This window comes from Canis lupus, chromosome 35 (genome assembly GCF_048164855.1).
Source record: "Canis lupus baileyi chromosome 35, mCanLup2.hap1, whole genome shotgun sequence".
Taxonomy (NCBI): Eukaryota; Metazoa; Chordata; class Mammalia; order Carnivora; family Canidae; genus Canis; species Canis lupus.
Genome location: NC_132872.1, coordinates 8,535,681 through 8,553,252, shown reverse-complemented (window position 1 = coordinate 8,553,252; position 17,572 = coordinate 8,535,681). Strand labels below are relative to the sequence as shown.

The 17,572-nt window shown below is 38.1% G+C and overlaps 2 protein-coding genes across 10 annotated transcripts in view; one reads left to right on the top strand and one right to left on the bottom strand.

Annotated features, from left to right (window-relative positions):
* The window catches only part of IGSF11 (immunoglobulin superfamily member 11), a 199,470-nt gene extending 199,120 nt beyond the window's left edge, over positions 1–350 (bottom strand). Inside the window, exon 1 of one of the 2 annotated variants that reach the window (XM_072812100.1) lies at positions 205–350. The gene's annotated coding sequence lies outside the window, so the exon portion shown is untranslated. The remainder of the gene's footprint in view (positions 1–204) is intronic. The other variant, XM_072812096.1, reaches the window with a different exon arrangement.
* A 169-nt stretch (positions 351–519) lies between these two features.
* TEX55 (testis expressed 55) lies at positions 520–15,125 on the top strand. 8 transcript variants are annotated; one of them, XM_072812087.1, is made up of 4 exons: positions 520–1,747; positions 2,319–2,465; positions 3,762–3,821; positions 11,794–13,290. In XM_072812087.1, the coding sequence occupies exons 1-4, from the start codon at positions 599–601 to the stop codon at positions 11,941–11,943; spliced, it is 1,506 nt and encodes a 501-aa protein (XP_072668188.1). In that variant the 5' UTR covers positions 520–598; the 3' UTR covers positions 11,944–13,290. The 8 variants fall into 8 exon arrangements, with proteins under 8 accessions (XP_072668188.1, XP_072668187.1, XP_072668190.1 ...); XM_072812086.1 differs by having other exon boundaries at positions 3,759–3,821; XM_072812089.1 differs by lacking the exon at positions 11,794–13,290 and adding an exon at positions 13,852–14,307 and having other exon boundaries at positions 521–1,747.
* Positions 15,126–17,572: the final 2,447 nt, after the last annotated feature.

Here is a 17,572-nt window from a genome sequence, read left to right as displayed (position 1 = left end):
GTGGCTCAGCGGTTAGCGCCGCCTTCGGCCCAGGGCGTGACCCTGGAGACCCGGGATCCAGTCCCGCGTTGGGCTCCTGCGCGGAGCCTGCTTCTCTCTCTGCCTCTCTTTCTGCGTCTCTCATGAATAAATAAAGTTAAAAAAAAAAAAAAAAAGAAAAAGGAAAAGGAGAAAAAACCAGAACAATCCACAGGGCTGGCCCACCTGCTACATCGGGGGTGGGGGGGAGCTAGCAGCGCTGCAGGCCCGAGGCGGGGACCTGATTGGCCGGCGGCCTCCGCCGCTAGCTCCCTGGGCGACCCCGTTTCATGCACCCGCGGGGAACCTCGACCCGCGGGGGGTCGGCTCTGCGGCACCGGGTCCCAGCGCGCGGGGCCTCGACGCACGCGGCCATCACCTTCCGCTCACCGGAAGCGCGCTCTTCCCGCGTGCGGGGCGCAAGCCGCCTCTGCGCACGCGCACCGGAAGAGCAGGCGCCCTGGGGGCGGAACAAAGCCCGTGGGCGCGACGTCACCTAGGAGACCAGCCCCGCCCCGCCCCGCGACTTCCGGCCTCCTAGACCCGCCAGCGGGGGGGGCGGGGGTGCAGAGTGCGGATCATGGAAGAACCTCCCGCAGAATCCTTGGGTCCCGAGAGCACAGCCAAGTCCCCAGATGACAGCCGCACAGATGGCCAGCAAGACACCTGGCGGGACCAGGATGAAGAAGAGGTAGATGAGCAGACTGACCCCAGAACGGCTGAGCAGGCTGCGCAGGGAATGTCTGGACAGACTGACCGCAGGGTGTCCGAACCCCCTGGGCGCCAGGCATCTGATCAGGGTGACCGAAGAGCGCACGGACAGATGCATGGCACCACGTCCAGCCAGACCGGCCCTGGGGGTGCTCAAGAGACTAACAGCCAGATGTTTCTTCCGCTGGAACAAAGAACTGATGGACAGATGGAACACAGACGGTCCAGCCAGGCCGAGGGACGAGCTTCCGGGCAGACCGACAGCAGGAGGTCCAGCCAGACTGAACGAAGAGCCTACAAGCAGATTAACCACGGACCGTCTACCCAGACCAGCCAGAGAACTTCTGAGCAGGTCGTCGGCAGAAGCCCTGTTGCACCTGAGCAAGGAGCCCCCGAACAGGTTGGCCACAGAACGTCCAGCCAGGATGACCGAAGAACTTCTGAACAGATTGGCAGCAGATTGTCTGGACTGGTTGAGCGAAGAACTTCTGAAAAGACTGGTCATAGACCGTCTACCCAAGGTGACCCCAGAACGCTTATAAAGACCTACCCAGACGTGGATGAGGAAGCCCCTGAGCTAGTTGAAGAGCAAGCAGCTGAGCAAGCCCATAGTGCTGAGCACCTTGCAGCTGACAAGGATGACGGCAATGACCAGGCTGACCCCTTAATGGATGGAGAGAATCACAAAGAAGACTACCTGGCTGACTATGGAGCACCCGGCCCGTATGATGACAAAATATTTAGACAACTGGGTTACAGTAAGGAATACAAAGAGCCTGAACCCAGAGTAGAACCCTGCAAATTTGAGACGGAAGAAATAGACCGAGACAATTCCTGGACTTCAGCTGAATCTGACACTGAAAGTGTAACCGGTCTGAAAGGATTGGATGCCTGTGATGCCAGATTCACCAATAATTTGCAAGCAAAAGACCAATTCTACTCCCAAGGATTCCCCTGTATCTCATCCAAGTTGGACTATATAAGTCGAGAAAAAACTGAAGCCGCAGAAACCAAGCCTGTAGGTTAAAGGGGCATTTGATGACCACCAGGGACACTGGAGGCCAAGCCAAGGGCCTGTTTGGTAGTATGGGGGCGGGGAGAAGGCACATGTTGGATCAAAGATGAGGAATAAACCAACACGTTATAGTTTAGTCAGGAAGTCAGGAGATTCAGGAAAGGCAGGAGAAGGGTGGGAGATGTGTTGCCCTCTCTGTTACAGGAAAGCCATTCAGGAGGGACGAATGAGCCAGGATTCAGGGTTCAAGTCCTGGTTCTGTTGCTTTCCTAAGTCATTTCCCCTCTCTGGGCTTCTAGCAAAGGAGAGGAATCTGGAGTCTTTTGGAGATCCCTGTGAAGAGAAAAGTATTTGAAGTAGATTAGAGATGCATAAGGTATCTCCCGGGACTCAAGGTGCATTACATTGCCAGGAGGATCAGTCAGATTTGTCATGATAGTGTGTCTTTCCTCCAACTCCTGGTGTTCAGGTCCCATCAACACCAGGTGCCACTGATAAGGGCAACAATTACGACAAAACTTCCTGGGGCTTTTTATTAATTAAAAAGACTCTGGGGGGAATATTTCTATTTCAGGATGAGATTTCAGAATACCAAGGAGGAAGGAAATCTTTTGGATACAATCAAACTTACAGGAGGCAGTTCCCTCCTATTGTATATGAAGATCCCTATCAAGTTTCACTACGATACATGGAGAAGCACCACATTCTGCAGATATTCCAGGTAAACCTCTCAACCTCATTCTTTAAGAGTGAGTTTTACAGTAATTACAATGTTAAAAAAACAAACTTGGACCTGGCTTTTAGAGGTACAAGAATGGGCCTTTGTTATAAAAGCATTATAATCTCATTAAGAAGTAAGTGCACTGAGAGATATTAACCAAAAGTAGCAAATGATAAACACCAAAGAAAGGGGGCGGGGCTTGGGGGAACTCAGTCGGTTTAGGGTCTGCCTTCAGCTCAGGTCATGATCTCAGGATCCAGCCCTGTGTAGGGCCGCCTGCACAGTGGAGAGCCTGCTTCTCCCTCTCCCTCTGTTCCTCTCCCCACTCATGCGTTCAATCTCTCTCTCTCTTTCAAATAAATAAATAAAATTTAAAAAGCAAACACCAAGAAATGCTACTTAGTGTGATATGAAGCCCTTCAGAGGGATTAGGGATCAGACAGGATAACTGATAGGGAAAAACTTGGCCAAGGGTTAAAGCTTGAGCCAGACTGGGAGGGAAGGACAAAATATTGTCAATTGAAAAGGAGAGGAAAAAAAGTTTTTTCAGGCAGCAATATAATACTTTCAAAAGATGACCAATCTGACCACCTAAAAGCCTGTATTCTTTAGGGAGAAAAAGAAGTAGTTAAAAGTTGCTTTTAATTCTTGAAATTACAAATATTATTGACCACAGGATATGGGGCTGGAACCTCCTTGAAAGTATGCTATTTCCGTGCTCAATATAGAATTATAAGAAGTGATTACATTTATGACCTCTTTGTTGTTTGGTGGGTTTTGTTTGCCTGACATGTTTATTTTTATGTTAATATTATTACCCAGCAATGCATGTGTATGTACAAGTAGTAACTTTGTGGTTAGAAAGGTGTAAAATGAGAATGGCCCACCTCAAAACATTTAAACTGGAAAAAAAAAACACATTTAAACTAGAAAAGTTAAAGTTTAAAGAAGTAGAGTATTGAGGTGAGAGCACAGATTATGCAAACTGTTAACCCAGAGCTCCAGCCTAACTTTGCCAATTCTCATCTTTGTGATTTGAAGAAAGTTAATTAACTTCAGTGAATCTCGTGTTCCTCATATAAAACAGAGATGAATGATTTTATTCATTAACCCTGCTCTATATCTTTTGCCTAATCTTATCAATAGTAAGAAAGCAATTTGTCACTTTGTAGAGGTCCGTGAATTTCTTTAAAAGGCTGCGGTGCTAGGTTAGTGCAAGAGATGACTTCAGCTAGAACTGACCATATAACTTTAGTTCAGAACCATAATGTGATGCCTTATGCTCTCTCTCAGCAGATCACTGAAAACTTAGTCTTTGAAAAGCCAGAAGACCCCCTCAGTTTTATGCTGGGCCAGGTATGTCATAGGAGAAAGAGAACAAGTTTTAATTCTGTTTATTATAAAATACAGCACATGTACATGCATACAAAACAAAACAAGTACAACTCCATGGGTTATCACGAAGTGAGCATTTTTAAAGTGTTGAATGCTAATGTCTTTTTAGCATTAGCCATACTGATGGATGACTGGTAATCTCTGCAGCTTCAATCTGCTTTTACTAAGGCAGCTGCATACCTTCTCATTTGTGTAGTGGCCATTGGGAAATACTTATTTTTCTATGGGATTTTTTGTCCTTTTCTTACTCATTTGTCATGATTTTACACATGTTCTAGAAGGTTATGAGCCCTTTGTTGTGTTGCTTGCAGGTTTCTTCTGCTCTCTGCCTTCCCTTTTTATCTCTTAGAAGTGTCTTTTGATGAACAGAAATTATTATTTCTGATACAGTAACATTTAATAACCTTTTAAATTTATGATTAGTACTTCTGGTGTCCTCTGTCCTCTTTTAGAAGTCTCATTAGTCTAAACTCCTGACCATAACCCCTTATATTATCTCATAGAAGTTTGTGGATTTTTCTTTTTTTCTTTTTTTTTTTTTTTTTGGTGGGGACGGGGTTGGAGGTGGGGGGCAGAGTTAAACTTAGTTTATTTTGCCTTTGGCATTACTGTCCAGTCACTTCGGAATTGATTTTGTGTAGGGTGGGATATGGGATCAAGTTTCATTTCTTTTCCTAAGCAGACATCCAATTAACAAGCACCTTTTATTGAAAAGACCATACCTCCCACCTTGCTTTTTTTTGTTGTTGTTAATCTTTTTTAAATTTTAAATCAGTTAGTCAATATATATATAGTACATACTTAGTTTCAGATATAGTGTTCAATAATTTATCCATTGCATATAACATCCAGTGCTTGTCACATCATGCTTGTCACATCACGTCCCCTCCTTAATGCCCATCACCCAATTACCCCATCCCCCATCTACCTCCCCTCTAGCAACCCTCAGCTTGTTTCCTAGAGTTGAGTGTCTCATGGTTTTTCTCCCACACTGCTTTTTATTTGATTCTGATGGAATATTTGTCTATCCTTGCTCCATATGAGACTGTCTTATGTTAGTATACCTTAAAATAAACCTTAATATCAATCAGAACAAGTCCTCACATCTTATTTTTCTTTTAAAATATCTTGCTTATTCTTAGGCCTGTGCATTACCGTATCAATATAGAGTTATTTGTCAAGTCACAGACCTATATACACACAATCAGAAGCGCACCCTGGTGGGATTTTTATTAGGATAGCACTGAATCTGTAGATCAATTTGGGAAGAAAGGATGGCTTGAAACAATGAGTATTTCCAATCCTTTATCCTCTGCATTTATTTAGGTCTTTAATTTCTCTCAGTATAGTCATCATTTGCACAAAGGTTTTACATATTTCTGATACACTTATTCATGGGTATTTTATAATTGTGATGCTATTGTAAATAGAAGTTTTTAAAATTTCAGGTTCTAATTCCTGGCATATAGAAATAAATCTAATTTTTTTGTTGTTGTTGATCTTATATCCGGCAACCTTACTAAATTCAACTTATTAATCCTAAACATGTATTTGTAAATTGGGTTTTTGGGTGTTTCTACATATACAATCTATCATTTGCAAATAGTGACAGTTTTATTTGAGCTTTCCAGTCCTTACCCTGTTTTCACCCTTGTCTTATTGCATTTATTATGCATCTTCTGTGTGCCTCTTCAGATCCACCTTTTTCTCTTTTCTGCCCTACAAAGTAGCTAATCCATATGGACTAGATCAACAGGCTCTCATTCCTTCTGACTCCTGGTTGGGTTAAGCCAATGGGAAACCCTGGAGGAAGATTAGAAAGAGGAAAGAGAGTGAGATCCGGTTTACTTCCCTGGCTCTTTCCCTTTGATGGGTCTAGAGTCTGTGAGCACTGTTCCTCTCAAGATGTCTTTTTGCTTAACTCTTTGTTTCTGAATTCCAGTAATGTCCCCCCCGTCTTGACCTTCATGATTTAGAAGTTAGCTCCACTTTTGCTGGCTTTGGATTATTGCATTATCTTCTGTGAGTCTCTTATGCCCAATTCTTTTAAATAAACCCTTTCTGAATGAACTTTCATTGAATTCTTCTATTTTGAATGTGCCATTTATTTCCTGTTGGGATATTGACTGATAATAGTACACTAATTAGGGATCTCCAATAGCATTAATGTAAGAATTAATAGCTACAGTGGTTCACTTTGCTTGCTCTTGATCTTAAAAAAATTTTTTTTCCCTATTTAACCATTAAGTATGATGTTTGTACTATTCTATAGATACTATTAATCATATTAAGGAAGTTCTCATCTAGTCTTTTCTGACGTCATTTCATCATGTATCATTAACTTTATCAACTTATTTTTCTATATCTATTGAGATGATTGCATGATTTTTCTCCCTTATTCTGGTAATGTAGTTAAATATGTCTATTTCCATTTACAAAACTTTTTGAGCATACATACAGAAAATTACACAGATCAAAACTGTACAACTTGACTAATTAGCACTAATTGAATAGACCCATGAAACTACCCATCAGGCAAGAGATAGAACGTTACCAGCTCCTCAGAATCCCACATGGTGCCTGTTTCCAATCACTACCCTTCTCTTCCACAAAATAACTGCCATTCTGACTTCTGGATTAGTTTGGCTTTTTTAGATTTTTATATAAATAAACTCAATATTATGTATTATTTGGGGGCTGGCTTGCTTAGATCAACAGTATGTTTATGAGATTCATTCATTTTGTGCATATTCATTCCTTTTCATTTCTGTATTCTCTACTCTGAGTTAGACTTTTGGTTGTTATGAACAATGCTGAAATGAACATTTGTGTCCTTACCTCTTGGTGCATATGTACATGCGATTCTATGGGGTTCATACCTAGAAATGGAATTGCTAAGTCAGAGAGTATTTACATAAGTTCAGCTTTAAAAGATTGCTGTCCGAAAGTTTGTCAAAGTATTTTTGATCAGGGACACCTGGGTGGCTCAGCAGTTAAAATGCCTGCCTTCAGCCCAGGGCGTGATCCTGGAGTCCCAGGATGGAGCCTGCTTCTCCCTCTGCCTGTGTCTCTGCCTCTCTCTCTCTCTCTCTCTGCTCTCTCATGAATAAATAAATAAAATCTTTTAAAAAAAAAGTATTTTTGATCAATTCAACTCTCATTTACAGTAGCATTGTTCTAGTTTTCTTTATGTTTCTTGTGCTGTGGTGCTTTGAACTTCTAAGAACTGTGGGCTCATGGTTTTCATCCTATTTGGACATTTGTCAGCCACTATTCCTTCAAAGATGTTTCTGTCCCAGCCTCCTCCTCTAAGAACTCCAAATACACGTATAATGGGCCACTTGAAATTGTCTCACAGCTCACTTGATTCTCTGTATTAAAATATTTTTCCTCTCTTTATCTCATTTTGGATACTTTCTATCACTGTGTCTTCAACTTTAGTAATCTTGCCTTCTACAATGTCTAAAGTGGCATTAATAATGAAGTGTCTGTATATTTCTCACTGCATATATTATAATTCTGTAGTTACACCCCTAGGAGTTTAGTTTGTGTCTTTTCAGAGTGATGATATCTCTTCTTTACTTTTTGCACATAGAGAATATAGTTATAATAACAGTTTTAATTTTCCTGCCTCTTTATATGCCTGGTAATTTTTTTATTGAGATATAATTTACACATAACATTGTATTAGTTGTAGGTATATGCCTGACAATTTTTAATTCATATAAGATATTATGAATTTTGCTTTGGTGGGTGCTGGATTTTTTTTTTTTTTTTTGTAAAATATTCTTGGACTTTATTTTGGGGCCCAGCTAATTTACTTGGAAACAGCTTGATCTTTTCAGATCTTACTTTTAAGATTTTTTTAGAGGAACAGAAGAGTTTTCAGTCTAGGGCTAATTATTTCCTACTCCTGAGGCAAGACTCTTTGAGTATTCAACCCATGAATCATGAGGTTTTCCAGTTTGACTGGTGGTAATAGGCACTATTCCTCGCTTGGTTCTTTCCATGGCCTCTGGTAGTTTTCTTACACACATGCACTGGTCTATGCAGGGGATACCTTACTTGACAGGGACCTTCTGCAGATCTCCAGAGCACTTTCTGTGCCATTCTCCCATCTCTGGTTTGTAAACTATAACTGTCTTGGTTTCCCCAGGATCTCAGCTCCGTCTTCTTAACTCAAAGGTCTGCAGAGTTCCTTTTGGGTTCTCTTTTCCTGTGCTAAGGCCAGGAAATTTTCTGAAAACAGTAAGATAATATGTGCATTTATGATTATTGTGTCTTTCTGATTAATTGACTCTTCTATCATTATGAATGACCATCTTTCTCTTTGGTAATATTCTTTACCTTGATGTCTATTTTCTCTGATATTTATATAGCCAGTCCGACCTTCATATCTTACAGTTTACTTGGTATATATTTTTTCAACTACTTTTCTTCAACCCATCTATGCTTTATATTTAAATTGTGCCTCTTGTAGATACCACAGAATTGGGTCTTTCTTATCCTTTCTGATAAGCTCTGCTTTTTAAGTGAACCATTTAGAACAAGAGTAGGCAAATTATGGACCACCTGATTTTAAATGGCCCACAAGGTTAGAAAAATTTTGCCCTTTTAAAATGGTTGAAGGGGACAGAGGAAGAGAATGAGAAGGAGGAAGAGAAAGGAGAGGAAGAAGGAGAAGAAAAGTACAAGAAGAGGGGAAGGAGGAGGAAGATTCAGCAGCAGGAGCAGCAGATAGTTTGTGTCCTGCAATGCCTCAAATATACTATTCAGCTCTTTTCAGAAAAAGTCTGCCAACCCCTGGTTTAGGTCTTTAGTATTTAACCTAAATATCAATATGGTTGAATTTAGAGCTCTCATTTTATTATTTGTTTTCCTTTTTCTCTTTTATTCTTCCATTCCACTTTTATTGCCTTCTCTTGGATTATTTGAATAATTTTACTATCCTTCTTTAATTTGTGTATTGGCTGTTGGCTATACCTCTTATTTTTTAGTGCTTGCTCTGGGGATTGCAATATATACCCCTAACCTTTCACAGTATAAAATTGATACTGTGTCACTACACATGAAAAGGAAGCTTTATAATCATATAGAGTCCTCTAGTCCCATCTATTCTTTTATGTTAAATTTGTCTATCACTTTCCTACATAAGTGAAAACCCTCACAAGACAATAATTTTGGCTTTATTTTTATTTTTTAAATATTTCATTTATTCACAAGAGACACAGAGGGAGGCAGAGACATAGGTAGAGGGAGAAGCAGGCTCCCTGCAGAGACCTGGGTCACAGGATCCCAGGACCCCAGGGTCACAACCTGAGCCAAAAGCAGATGCTCAACCACTGAGCCACCAGGCATCCCATAATTTTGGCTTTATTTTTTTTATAATAAATTTATAATTTTGGCTTTAAATAATCATATGTGTTCTAAGGAACTCAAGAGAAAAAAAGTAATCTTTGCATTTATCCAGATAATTTCTATTTCTAATATTCTTCTTTCATTTGTGAATTTCCGTGTTTCTCTCTGAAATTATTTCCTTTCAACTTGAAAATTTTCTTCCAGCATTTTTTGTACTGCAGCACTACTGGTAAAGAATACTCTTATCGTTTTCTTTTACCTGGTAATCTATGACTTATTCTTTCTTGTAGAACATTTTTGCTGGATATAGAATTCTGACTTGTCCAGCTCTTAAAAATGTGGTTTCACTACTTCCTGGCCTTTATACTTTTGGATGAGAAACCCACAGTCATCCAAGTTGTTGTTACCTATATGTAATGTGCCATTTTTCTCTAATTGCCTTCATAATCTCATTTTCTTTAGTTTCCAGAGGTTTTACCGTGATGTTCATTGGAATTTATGATGGGGGGGGGGGGGGTAGCTGAACTGCTTAAATCTTATAAATTTAGATCTTTTACCAAATTTTGGAAGTTGTCTGCCACAGTTTCTCCAGACATTTTCCTGTCCTGTTCTCTCTCTCTCTCCCTCTTTTCAATACTCAAATTAACCTTATGATAGACCTTTTGATATTATCCCACAGATTCTCCAAAGTTCTCTTCATTTCTTTCAAGTTTTCTTGTTCTCCAGGTCAAAGAACTTCTTGGCTCTATTTTCAAGTTCAATGACTCTTTCTTCTGTCATCTATATTCCCTATTAAGCCCATCCAGTGAATTTTTTATTTTTCAGTCCTAAAATTTCTGTTTGGTCCTTTTCTTTATTTGCTATTTATCTTCTGGTATATTTTATATTTTCTTTGATTTCCAGTATATTTTCCTTTACTTCATTGAATGCAGCTATAGTAACAGCCTTAAAATGCTTATCTAATAATATCAACATTGGATCATCTTGGAGTTGGCATCTGTTCACTGTCTCTTCCATTTATTTTTAAAGTTTTATTGTGGTAAGAACATTTAACATTAAATCTGTTCTCTTAACAAGTTATTAAGTGAACCATACATTATATTGAATATAGGTACAATGTTGTATAGTAGATCTCTAGAGTTTATTGATCTTCCTTAACTGAGACTTTATGTCCATTAATTAGCAACTCCCGTTTCCCCCTTTTCCTAACCCCTGGCAACCACCACTCTTTGATTTTATGAATCTGTACTTTAAATACTTCATGTAAGTAGTATGCAGTATTTGTCTTTCTGTGACTGGGTTATTTTACTTAGCATAATGTCTTTATTCATCCATATTGTCACATATTGCAGAACTTTGTTGTTTTTTGAAACTGAATAGTATTTCATTATGTGGATATACCACATTGTCTTTATCCATTTATCTGTTGATTGACATTTTGTTTCCACATCTTGACTACTATGAATCATGCTGCAGTGAACATATCTCTTCAAGATCCTGATTTCAATTCTTTTGAATAAATAGAGCAACCCAGAAGTGGAATTTAACAATGATACAACCCATTGTTAACCATGAATGAGTTAATTAGGGTTGAAAAACTTTATTCTGCAATTATTAGAATTATTAGAATTTCTGGTTCTATTTTTAATTTGTTGAGGATTCTCCATATTTTTTTCCATAGTGGCTACATTCTTTTTGCATTCCCACCAACAGTGTGCAAAAGTTCAAATTTCTCCACATCCTTACCTACATTTATTGTCTTTGTTGTTTTAGTAATAGTTATCCCAGCTGGTGTTGGATGATGTCTTGTTGTGGTTTTTGATTTGCATTTCCCTGATGATTAGTGACATTGAATATTTTTTCTTTTTTTTTTTTTTTTTTTTTTTAAAGATTTTATTTATTTATTCATGATAGTCACAGAGAGAGAGAGAGGCAGAGAGACACAGGCAGAGGGAGAAGCAGGCTCCATGCACTGGGAGCCCGATGTGGGATTCGATCCCGGGTCTCCAGGATCGCGCCCTGGGCCAAAGGCAGGCGCCAAACCGCTGCGCCACCCAGGGATCCCATATTTTTTCATATACATATACTGTTGGTCATTTGTATGCCTGCTTTGAAGAATGTGTATTCAAGTCCTTTTTTAAGTTAGTCCATTTTTAAATTAGGTTGTTTTTTTTGTTTTTTGTTTTTTTTTACTTTTGAGTTGTCAGTGTTACAAAACATATTTTGGAATTAATCCTCTATCAAATATATGGTTTGCAAATATTCTCTCCCATTTTGTAAGTTTCCTGTTCACTGTGTTGTTTCTTTTGCTGTGTGGAAGACTTTTAGTTTGGGGTAGTCTCATTTTTCTTGTTGCATATGTTTTGTGTGTCACATCCATGAAATAATTGCCAAGACCAATGTCATGAAGCTTTCCCTCTACATTATTTTCTAGGAATTTTACAGTTTTAAGTCTTATGTTTAAGTCTTTATTCCATTTTGATTATTTTTATTAAGGATCCAGTTTCATTCTTTTGTATGTAAAAAGTTTTCCCAGCACCATTTGTTGAAAAGAGTTTCCTTTCCTTCTGTGTAGCTTTGGCATCCTGTTGAAGATCAGTTGACTGTGTATGTATGGATTTATTTCTGGGCTCTATATTCTGTTCTATATATCTGTCTTTATTCTGGTACCATATCGTTTTTATTACCGTGCCTTGGTAATGTATTTTGGAATAAAGAAGTGTGATGCCTCCGTCTCTGTTCTTTCTCCAGCTTGATTTGGCTATTCAAGGTCTTTTGTGGTTCTATAAGAATTTTAGAATTCTTTTTCCTATTTCAACATTCATTAGAGAAATAATGACAGAAGTCAATCTACACAACATACCATTCACAATATTCAGACTATGGTCTAAAATATTTCTCTTACAAAAAAACTAGAAAATGCAATTCATTTTAAGTGGAAACGATGATTTTACTTCTTCCTTTTTGATTTAGATGCCTTTTATTTCTTTTCCTTGCCTCATTGCTCTGGCTAGGACTTCCAGTACTATGTTCAAATGGCAAGAGGGGGTCTGTTTTCTTGTCCCTGAACTTAGAGGAATAGCTTTCAGGTTTTCACCACTGAGTATGATGTTAGCTGTGAGCTTTTCATAGATGGCCTTTATTATGTTGAGGTGACTTCCTTCTATTTCTTACTGTTTTGAGAATTTTTAATCATGAGAGGGTGTTAAATTTTGTCAAATGCTTTTTCTGGATCTATTAAGACAATCATGTGATTTTTATGCTTCATTTTATGAAGGTGGTAAATCACATCAATTGATTTTTGTTCATAGTGTATAGGTGTTATTTGCAGAATTCATTTTGTAAGTGCTTCTTCTTGCATATAGAAGCAGCTCTTACTTTTTTGTATAAAACATATGCATTTAAGGTTTTATCACATAAGTTTAAGTATTTGGTACTTCCACTTCTTTAGTTCAAAATAGTTTCCAATTTTTATTATGTTTCTTCTTCAACTCAAGGGCTTAGGGATATTATTTATATAAACTATCAAATACTGGATTTTCTAATTGCCTTTTGGTTAATGATTTCTAAGTCAATTGCACTTTACTCATAAAACAAGATTTAAAATTTTTGAAATGTGTTGATTTGCTTTATAATACAACACATTGTTAACCGTGAATGAGTTAATTAGGGTTGAAAAACTTTATTCTGCAATTATTAGAAAGTGTTCTGAATATGTCCATTAGATCAAGTTTGCTAAATACGTTGTTCAAGTCTGCTGATATGATTGTAAGATTGCCTATCTCCTTTAGTTCTGTTAATGTATGCTGTGTATATGTAGTAAAGGTTATATTATTAGGTATGTGTGAATTAGAATTATTATAACTTTCTGGTTACTTGACCTTGTTATCATTAAGGGATATATCGTGAACTCTGACAACTCTGTTCAGTTATTGTTATAGCTGTCTCAGATTTATTTTAGTCAATTTTTAAATGATATGATATCCTTTTAACTTTACTTTGTCTTTAAGTTTTAGATGTCTTTCTTATAAATAGCATATAAGTTTTTATCATTATTCAAACCTGACAAGATTTTAATTTTAGCCCATTTATATTTGATGTTATTAAAGATATAATTGGGTTTACATCTATTGTCCAAGCATATGCTATTTGTTCTACTTCTTCCATTTCTTTTCCTCTACTTTTTGCCTTCTTTTATGACTCCATTTTTCTATTAGTTTAGAAGTTATACATTCTGAAATTTTTTTGTTGGTTTCCCATTAGGGTGAGTTCAAAAATTGATAGACTATATTTTTAGAGTAGTTTTTAGGTTTGCAGAAGAATTAAACAGAAAGTACCTTGAGTTCCCATTTATTCCCTCTCCTTTCCCCATTGTCCACCCCTAGAATCCCCTATGATTGACACCTTGAGTTGGCATGGTACATTTCTTACAGTGATGAGCTAATACTGATATATTATTAGTATTAACTAAAGTCCATGGTTTACATTAGGATTCTCTCTTTGTGTTGTAAATTCTATAGGTTTTGGCAAATATATATGAAATGTATCTATAATTACAGTATCATACAGAATAGAGTCACTGCTCTAATAATTCCTTTTAATATTTTTTAATGGGGACACCTGGCTGACGCAGTTGGTTAAGCATCTGACTCTTGGTGTTGGCTCAGGTCGTGATCTCAGGGTTACGAGATTGAGCCCTGCATGGGGCTCTGCACTCAGCTTGGACTCTGCTTGACACTTTATCTCCTGCCCCTCCACCCTGCTCTCTCTACCTCTCTCTGTCTCAAATAAATAAGCAAATCTTTTAAAAATATGTTTTAAATGGTTCCCCTGAAATTACAACAGGTATCTTTGACTTATCAAAGTCTAAATTATTTGTACTAGGTCAGTACAAGGACTTTTATATTTTAAATTTCTGTATATTTTAACTTCACAAGATATGGAAATTCCAAGTTGACCAAAATTGCAAGTGGAAAAAAAATTCTTTTTCATTCTCCTCAGGTACAGGCAATGATAGAAAACAGAGACAAAAGTGAAACCTACAGAGAGTGAATTTCTCCTCAACATTGTTTACAACTCTCAGTATCAACACTATGTTCTGTCTCTTACTGTGAAAAATGATTTTTGAATGGTCATTGGTAGTGACTTTGCCTAAATGTGTTCTTAACTTTTCAGTAAAATTCTATAGGAGATCTACTTCAAAAATTCACATAGTAGTTATGGACACCTCTGACTAATCATACAAAATATATACATGTTATACTTACCCATGTATTGGTATTTCGTACTCATTCCTCCAAAGCACTGCACAATAACTGGTTCTCAGATCCCAAGGAGGATCAAGAAATTAATATGAGCAATTTATACATAGCTCTTATAAAGCATACAACGCTATCATGTCTCCAAGCTGTTTATAAAATTTTCAATCAAATATGTGGAAAATAATTTTAACAGCCTTTTTTTACCTCTCTCTCAATGGAAAGTGGTTGTTGTAATCTCTTTTTTCTCATCTCTTAATACCTCCGATATATTTTTACTATTTTCCTCTTTGACCCTGCCTGTTATATTTTGCCCTTAGTAGATGGGATTTAATCTAATCCTCAGAACAGCTCTCCTCTGATTTTTAACCTACAACAGAATTCAAACATGTTATATTACTATGTACACACCTGTGGGAGAGGAGAATCACATTTCCTCATTACCTTTATCCCCTGAAGAGTATCCACATTGTATGGAATGTGTAACCAGTGTAACTGGTATTTAAAAGTAAAAAGCCTTAACATGATCTGTCTGATATGAGAGTATCTGCCCAGCAATCATAACTGAGATGATCATCTAATACTATTTTTGTAAGCTGAACCTGTTGTTTAATATTTGTTTGAACATTAAAGCAGATTTGATTCTTTATACTGGTGTCTCGGTGTGATTATGTGGTTGCATTACAATGAATTAAGTTTCTGTTTGAACTGTCAAGCACAAATCCAATTTTTTTATACCTGAATTTCATTTCTAATAATTATACCAAAAAAATCTCCTGCTGATAGATAACTTCAGAGCTCAGTTGTCCACAAAATGTGCATGGGCTCAAACTCACTAAATGTCATCCACTCAGATAAGCAGCTTGTCTGTTGATTGTGGGCTAGCAAAACCAGGTGAAAGCTAAAGAACTTACAAGAAAAGTTGATGACGTGACTAAGGTTATAATTAATCAGTCAGTTGAACAAAACAACCCATAAGTTATTAGTGTTCAAAAACTTGGATGTTATCAGTAACGTCTGAAATTAAGTATTAAATTTAGTTCACTGGCTTCCAGCCCTAACACCAGACAGCTGTAACACACTTCTCAAAGCAGGACACTTCAGGCCAGCCCACTCCAGTCATTTCAGCCCTTCTCATTGGCTTTCTGTGATACATTTCACAACTGTCATTTTGAACTTTTGCAGTGAGGCAGTGGACCAAAGGGGATGAGCTTGGTATGGCCCCATAATCCTGTATGAACACACAGGACTGAAAGAAGAAGGAATAACACAGTAGATCAGGTCTCACTTTCTGTTACTCGGGCTCTCTGCTAAAAGAGCTGTCTAGTGGAGAAGATCAGTCAGCTAAAAATATATTCACTTCTTAGTCCTTAAGTGGTAAGAAGTAATCCCAGGTCCGGAGTAAACACTAACGGTGAGAATCTAAGTGGAATGAGCTGTCAGCTAGGAAGGAAAGTGGAGTCTCAGGGAAGGCCTTTTCGGAGTAGGGCTGAGAGAGGACACAGATGGCCACGTGGAAGAAAAATGTCAGAACAACCAGAGATCAAAAGATAGGATCCCCTTTGAAGGAATCCTCCAAGGATTCTTCTGAAGAAGGAGATATTCCTATACATATGAGGTGTGAGAGGACCTGGGTGGCTCAGTCGGTTAAGTGTCTGCCTTTGGCTTAGGTCATGATCCTGGGGTTCTGGGATGGAGCCCCACATTGGGACTTAGGGAGCCTGCTTCTCCTTCTGCCTCTCTCTATCTCTCTCTCTCTCATGAATAAATAAATCTTTTTTTAAAAACAGAGAGATGGAGGTGTGAGTGTTCCAAGTGTTAAATGAGATAACATGTAAAAGCACTCAGAATAGTGCCTGTTACTGTTAGCTCTTACTATTTTAGTGCTATTATTATCAACAGCATTAATATTCTGTTTTACCTGAGCAATCCTAATGATCCTCCCTCACTACATTCCCCACCACGCCATATCACAGTAACAGAAAGTAAAGGAACTAGGCCATTTTCCCCTCCCCTCTTCCACTTAAAGAATAAATGTAACATCATTCATCATTAGGGAAATGGAAATCAAAACCAAGGTGAGCTACCACTTCACACCCACTAGAATGGCTGTAATCAAGAAGACAATAACAAGTGTTGACAAGGATGTGGAAAAACTAGAACACTACACACTGTTGGTGGGAACATAAAATGGCGCAGCCACTTTGGAAAACAGCATGGCAATTCTTCAAAAAGTTAAATGTTGTCTTATATGACTCATCAGTTCCACACGTACGTATATACCCAAAACAACTGAAAATAAATGACCTGACAAAAACCCATACACACGTGTTCCCAACAGCATGCATAATAACCAAAAAGTGGAGACAGCGAAGATGCCCAGCAAGTGATGAATGGATTTTTAAAATGTGTTAATCGACAGATGAATGGATAAGCAAAATATCATAAATACATACAAAGGAATAGTATTCAGTCTTATAAAGGGAGGAAGTTCCATCACATGCTACAGTATAGGTCACCCCTGAGGGCATGATGCTAAGTGAAATAAGCCATTCACAATATGACAAATATTGTACAATTCCACTTATATAAGGTATCTAAAGCAGACAAGTTCATAGAAACAAAGTAAAATGATGGCTAGCGGACTGGGGTAGGGAAAATAGGAAGTTGTTTAGCAGGCATCAAGTTTCTGTTTTGCAAGAGGAAAAGTTCCAGAGGCCTGCTGCACAACAGTGTGAATGTACTTAATACCACTGAACTGTAAGTTTAAAAATGGTTATGATCAGGGATCCCTGGGTGGCTCAGTGGTTTAGCGCCTGCCTTTGGCCCAGGGCGCGATCCTGGAGATCCAAGATCGAATCCCACGTCGGGCTCCCGGTGCATGGAGCCTGCTTCTCCCTCTGCCTGTCTCTGCCTCTCTCTCTCTCACTGTGTGCCTATCATAAATAAATAAAAAAAAAAAAATTTAAAAAAAAAAACAAAAAAAAAACAAAAAAAATGGTTATGATCATTGATCTTATGTGATGTGCTTTTTATCACAATTTTTTTAAAAACTCAAAGTGAAGAAAATGTGATGTATGTATACAGTGGAATATC

Excerpts from the sequence above, each read along its gene's own strand:
- TEX55 (XM_072812086.1), top strand. The coding sequence starts at position 599 with ATGGAAGAACCTCCCGCAGAATCCTTGGGTCCCGAGAGCACAGCCAAG. Across the intron at positions 1,748-2,318 it reads AAGCCGCAGAAACCAAGCCT|GATGAGATTTCAGAATACCA; the intron begins GTAGGTTAAAGG and ends TTTCTATTTCAG. Across the intron at positions 2,466-3,758 it reads ACATTCTGCAGATATTCCAG|CAGATCACTGAAAACTTAGT; the intron begins GTAAACCTCTCA and ends GCTCTCTCTCAG.